The sequence below is a fragment of the Anarrhichthys ocellatus genome, unplaced genomic scaffold (genome assembly GCF_004355925.1).
Source record: "Anarrhichthys ocellatus isolate YVR2014 unplaced genomic scaffold, GSC_Weel_1.0 scaffold224, whole genome shotgun sequence".
NCBI classification, from domain to species: Eukaryota; Metazoa; Chordata; class Actinopteri; order Perciformes; family Anarhichadidae; genus Anarrhichthys; species Anarrhichthys ocellatus.
The window spans coordinates 46,126-51,836 of NW_022280254.1; the positions used below are offsets into that span (position 1 = coordinate 46,126).

At 50.8% G+C, this 5,711-nt stretch overlaps 1 protein-coding gene across 1 annotated transcript in view; it reads right to left on the reverse strand.

Moving 5' to 3' along the window:
- Positions 1–555: 555 nt before the first annotated feature.
- LOC116400957 (storkhead-box protein 2-like) overlaps positions 556–5,711 on the reverse strand; it is a 14,546-nt gene continuing 9,390 nt past the window's right edge. Inside the window, exons 2-3 of the mRNA XM_031879081.1 lie at positions 2,393–4,760; positions 556–972 (exon numbers count right to left, since the gene is read on the reverse strand). Of these exons, the coding sequence (XP_031734941.1) occupies positions 768–972; positions 2,393–4,760 (2,573 nt within the window). The 3' untranslated portion in view covers positions 556–767. The remainder of the gene's footprint in view (positions 973–2,392; positions 4,761–5,711) is intronic.

Below are 5,711 nucleotides of genomic sequence, written 5' to 3' on the forward strand. Positions count from 1 at the left end.
CAGACACAAGAACTGCTCAGCTTCATTCTGCAGAGTGTTCTAGTGAAAACAGCCCTGGTTACAGGTTACTCATTGGACCGTCTAACTCCCTCACTTTGTTGATGCACTTTGGACAGATGGTCATTAATTGTCATTTCTTGTGGCACTGCACCTTACAAGGTGTCTGCCGGTGGTGAATTTAGAGAAGAGCTAACAGATACAAGTGAGTAGGAGCTGGATCAGTGACAATGTGTGTACCGTCAGTAACAGCAGTCAGCAGAGCAGCGTCTCTTCAGTGTGTAGTACCACCAGACACCACTAGAGGGAGATGTGCTGATCTGGAGCAGCTGGAATGAGAGTGGAAATAACATGACCTGAGATTACAGATTATACAAACATAACCCACACACACACACACGCACTCACACACACACACACTAGAACCCACGTGATAGTGAAACAACACAACAGCAGTGTGTAAACTAGAGGCTGTAGAATGACATGGTCAGAGTCTGCCCAGTGGCCTGGTGTGTATATGTCTGTGTGTGTGTGTGTGTGTGTATATGTCTGTGTGTGTGTGTGAGAGCGACAGAGCAGTTTCCTGGTGGTCTAAATGTCTCTCTCTGTTCGTGTGTGTGTGTTAATAGCTATAGTTCCACAGTGGGCCTGTGGCAGCTCCACTGATGTCAGTCTAAAGATGTAACAGTCCTTGGGGGTGGGACTTTTATTTTCTGGCCCCTCTCCATAGGTTCCCGGGGCTCCACCCAGTTCTTACAGTAGTTCCTCCCCTAGACGCTGGTGATTGACGCAAGGCAAGCGCTGGGCTTCTGGAGTTTCTCCGGTTGGGTGCCGGCAGGTTCTGGGATGGCGCGGAAGGAGAAGGGGGTGGCGGTGCCGGTGGTGATGCCGAGGTGGCCGGGGCTCAGCGCCAGGTTCTGCCGACGGTTGCTCTCCACTATGGAAGAGGTGTTAGACGCTAGGCTCTCCCTTGTTCTGCAGAGAGACAGTGACACACAATGAGAAATGATAGAACCACAACACCACATGAAGTGCTTGAAGCTCCCGCTTCTGTTGAGACAAACGAGAGGAAACAGACAGCAGGACCACACACTCACATCACAGAGGAATGTGCATTAACAAGGATACGGATGACTCGAGCTACATTCTGACAGTGGCCACAATACTCTCTATGCACATCCACACATCACAATGTGTCTGCCTTTCTATTTCTTTAATTCAGCTTGTGGTTCCTGCTTGTTCTTCCCTAAAGGTTTTATTTATTTATTCATATACATGCTCAATAACATTACTGACTGACTGACTTTGAATTTTGATAAATATGAGTCAGTCTGCTGCTGCCCCACACTCAACTCTTACAACAGCTACACTCACACTTGAATGCCTTTGTTCATCATCTGTCATGTGAAAATGTCAGATTTCCAAACAACACAGGAGTGTGTCCTGGTCACAGTTCAGCTCTTCCACAGAGCGTCTCTTCTGGTCACAGCAGTAGTGGAGTTGTACCAGTGTCTGGTTCAAAAACACATCCAGGATCAGAGCTGAGAGCATGGGGGGCGCGTTCTTTATTCTAGACGTGGTGGAGGCTCTCTGAACACTGGTGCTGTATTAAAAAAATACTAGAAATGTCTAATGCCATCTTCACATTTTAGTGGCTTTTGTATTGGTATCAGCCACAAAAATCAAAGATGCAACAATATGGAATTTCAGGGCCGACAACAATAACTACTTATTCGTTTTTTACCACTATGTCAGCAGCTGCAGAGCCAAAATATATTATTTACTATATGGTTTGTTAAAGAAAATGGTAGGCTTGGGTTCAGATAGCTGGTTCCATTTGGGATCCAGAATCACTTATCAGACCTGTCAAGTTGTACTTTTTTGAGACCATAATGAATTTCCCCCATGCAATGAGCCCTTCACAAGATGAATGAAGCAGAGTTAACCTGAAGGATCCAAAGAGCGCCAGTGTGATGAGGACCCAGCAGTGCTTCTACTCCATGCTCTTTGGATTTAATAAGGAATTCTGATTCAGTAAATGAATCCCATTAAATGCTAACTTAAGACACAGGTGTGACAGCTTATTCTGATGACTCATCCAGATACTGTACACACTTCTATACACGTCAGCCTGTGGATCGTTGTATACATATACTGAAAAACTACGGATAATACTTGTTTCACAACATCACAAAGAAGGACATGATTTGTTCTTGCAATCTCTCCTTTCTGGTGTGCCAGTGAGGCTACAAAACAATCAGCTTGCCTCTGAAGAGAAATGAGTGGAAACGTTTTGCTATTCAACAATGCAGGCCATTGCATCAGATAAATGGAAAATGAGAGTTGTAAATATGCCTATATTGTATGCATGCAGTGTGTAAATACATGTTCTCACCGTGGTGAGTTGAATCCACTGTCAACAGTGACGGAGCTGGAGTCCATACTGTCAAGTCTAGCAGAGTGGGCTGACTGCTGGTTCTGACTGGGCTCTGGAAGGTTCTCTTTAGCACCAGGGAAGGTGAGGGTTCTTTCAAACCTCCTCTGTAGATCCCTCTCCTTCTCTCGCTCCAATAGCCACTGCATGGTCCCTGCTCCACCTCCACCCATCCCGACACCTCCTCCAGCCTTTTCGTCCTCTCCTCGACTTTTGTTCCCCCCCTCCTCCAGTTCATCGTCGTCTGAGACGTTGTAGTAGTCAAAGGAGGCCTCTGCAGCACTGGTAGTGGGTTCAATGCCCTGTTGGGGAATGGACGGTGTGGCCACCAGAGGTTTGGGAGCATCAAAGGCCTCCTGGGAATCAAGTGCATCGCAGGATGAGGACAGAGGAGAGGAGGTGAGGGCTGGGGGTTTTCTCAGGGAGCTGTAGCCTGGCAAAGGGAGGCTGGGAAGAGGTTTGAAGAGTGTGTCTTTACTAAAGATCTCCTTACGTTTCTCCTGACCAGAGGAGCCACTGTGGGGAGGTCTTCCATTAGGAAGGGGGGGGTCAGGGATAGACAGGGGTATTGGAGGCAGGCTGCCACCCTTAGGTCCCACCTTTGACAAGTCCTCCTTACTTTCTAGAGGATGGGGTGTCTGTCTGTCGGCGCTGCCTAGTTTTAATCCCTCATGGCTACTTTTGCCTAGAGTTCCCAGCGGGTTAGCTGCTGTGAGAGCAGCCTCAGAGGAGCCAGCGCATTGGAAGTAATCATCAGGAGGGACGGCGATGGGTAGTGGTTTGGGCGAGTATGCCGGCAGGCTGTCCCTGCTCTTACTCTTCTCTAAACTCCTGCCGCTATCCAACCCCAGAGAATCCACAGGCAGTTTAGCTGAAGGAGGGGTGGCACGAGAGTAGTGAGAAGAGCTCTGATTGGCTCGCAGGGTGCCATCGTCAGTATAGTAACGGCTCCGGTCGTCGTAATAATCAGGTGGTCCAATAATCCCAGCTCCAAGTGGTCCTTTGGAATTGTCCATGGACCTGGAGCGTTCCTTTGCCTTGTCGCTGCGCTCGTTCCTGGACTTCCTCTCCTGGGTGTGGGAGTGTGAGCGGTGGACTTTGGAGTGGTGGGCTGATGGGCCATGGCTTGGCTCGGGGAAAGGCATTTCTGTGCGCCGCTTGGCAAGCTCTCCGGACACATCCCACTCTGGCGTGACAGGCAGGTGGGAAGAGTCGAGGATGTTGGGGTTGCTATGTGCCAGGTGAAGGCGGGCCCGTTGCCTCTCCATGGCCAGGGCATGTTCCCTCGGTGACCGAGCCAGTGAGGACGAGTAGGCTCTGTAGTCCCTGTCGGCCAGCTCCAGGTGGGAACCATCGGCGGGCTCGCCGCGGGGCGCTCTCGTCTTGCTATGCGAGCGGCTGAGTTTGGTCTGAGACTGCTTCCTGTGTCTACCCCCGCTTCTCCTACTCCTGGAGCTCTGATTGGCTGATGACGCTTTGCTCCTCTGCGCACGCTCTTCTTCGAGGCGCTTCATGACCGCTGTGTGCCGGGCGAGGTTCTCCACAGTGAGGTCAGGGTTGATTCGGCGGATGATCTCCATCTCTACATTGCGTGGCAGCTGGCTGGGTGCCTCCTCGTCGCGGAGCGGCCACTCCTCTGGGGGGAACTGTGCAGAGAAGGTGGCCAGCTGCTTGGTCTTGTCCTTCTTAAAGCTCAGACGGAACAGCTTCAAACCAAATTTCCGACTTCCTGTACCACTTCCTCCACCTGCCTGTTTCTCTACCTCTCCAGTTCCCCCCCCTCCTCCCCCACTTCGGTGTTTGGTAAGCGTGTCCGTCTTGAAGGGGAACCCAAGGGTGCTGCGACTCTTTTCTGTGTTGCCTGCTGCTTGCTGAGGAGGTGTTTGTGGGGAGTGCGGGGACGAGTACGCCTCCCGGTGGTCTTTGGGAGATCGACGCTGCAGGGTGGTGTGGTGGCTAGGGGGGTCGTCTCCACGGTAACTGTTGTTGTAAAAAGAATCCCCACCTCCTCCACTGTGGTTTTGGCTGGACTTTGGGTGTGTTCGATCGCGCACGGCTCCAGAGGTGGACGGGGTTATGGTGCCAGAGAGAGGGGAGGTGCACTGCGTCTGCTGATGCTGCTGTTGGTTCTGATGCTGCTGCTGGTGTCGGTCAGCAGAACGTTCGTCTAAGTGGTACCACTTGGAGCTGGTTCGGATTAGGCTCGGAGTGATGAAGTAAGTCTGAGGGGTTACAATAAAATATCCGTCTGGTGTTGGGTAGATCTTCCGCTCACGGACCAGCATGCTCAGTGTGTGGTGCAGAACCTCCTCTGTTGGTGTGGGAACACCTGAACAAAATCAGAGACAAGAAGTAGTTAGAGCAGATACATTTCACACAGGTCCACATTACATTCTCATTTTATTCGGTTTAATTCCAAGGAATCACACTGTTTATGAAAAACAGTAACAGTAATGTAAAAAACAGTAAAAACAGTAATGAAACTATTCTTCATCTTGCCAACATTAAGGGCCCCTACAGGTCCTTTGAACTAAATGTCTTTTTTGGGTCTTTTTAAAAACAATTTGTAGAATAAGAGGGTAGAAACATTTGAAGTATTCCACACTTGGTTTTGGTGTTTCATTTACTGTAGACAGCAAACTAAAAAAATAATCTGTAAAAAACGCAGGTGTAATATTATCCTCATAAATATATATACAATGCAGTCGCAGTTTGTAAACACATTCAAATCAAGCCTCGTCAGAAAGGCTTGATACCACTTTTCAACGTATAACAACCGGGGACGAACAGAAAAATGTTTATCCCAACGTGACCCCGCTGCAGCACGTGACCCCGCTGCAGTAACGTGACCCCGCTGCAGTAATGTGACCCCGCTGCAGCAACGTGACCCCGCTGCAGTACGTGACCCCGCTGCTGTACGTGACCCCGCTGCAGTAACGTGACCACGCTGCAGTACGTGACCCCGCTGCAGTAACGTGACCCGGCTGCAGTAACGGACCCCGCTGCAGTACGTGACCCCGCTGCTGTACGTGACCACGCTGCTGTACGTGACCACGCTGCAGTAACGTGACCCCGCTGCAGTACGTGACCACGCTGCAGTACGTGACCCCGCTGCTGTACGTGACCCCGCTGCAGTACGTGACCCCGCTGCTGTACGTGACCCCGCTGCAGTAACGTGACCACGCTGCAGTACGTGACCCCGCTGCAGTAACGTGACCCGGCTGCAGTAACGTGACCACGCTGCAGTACGTGACCCCGCTGCAGTACGTGACCCCGCTGC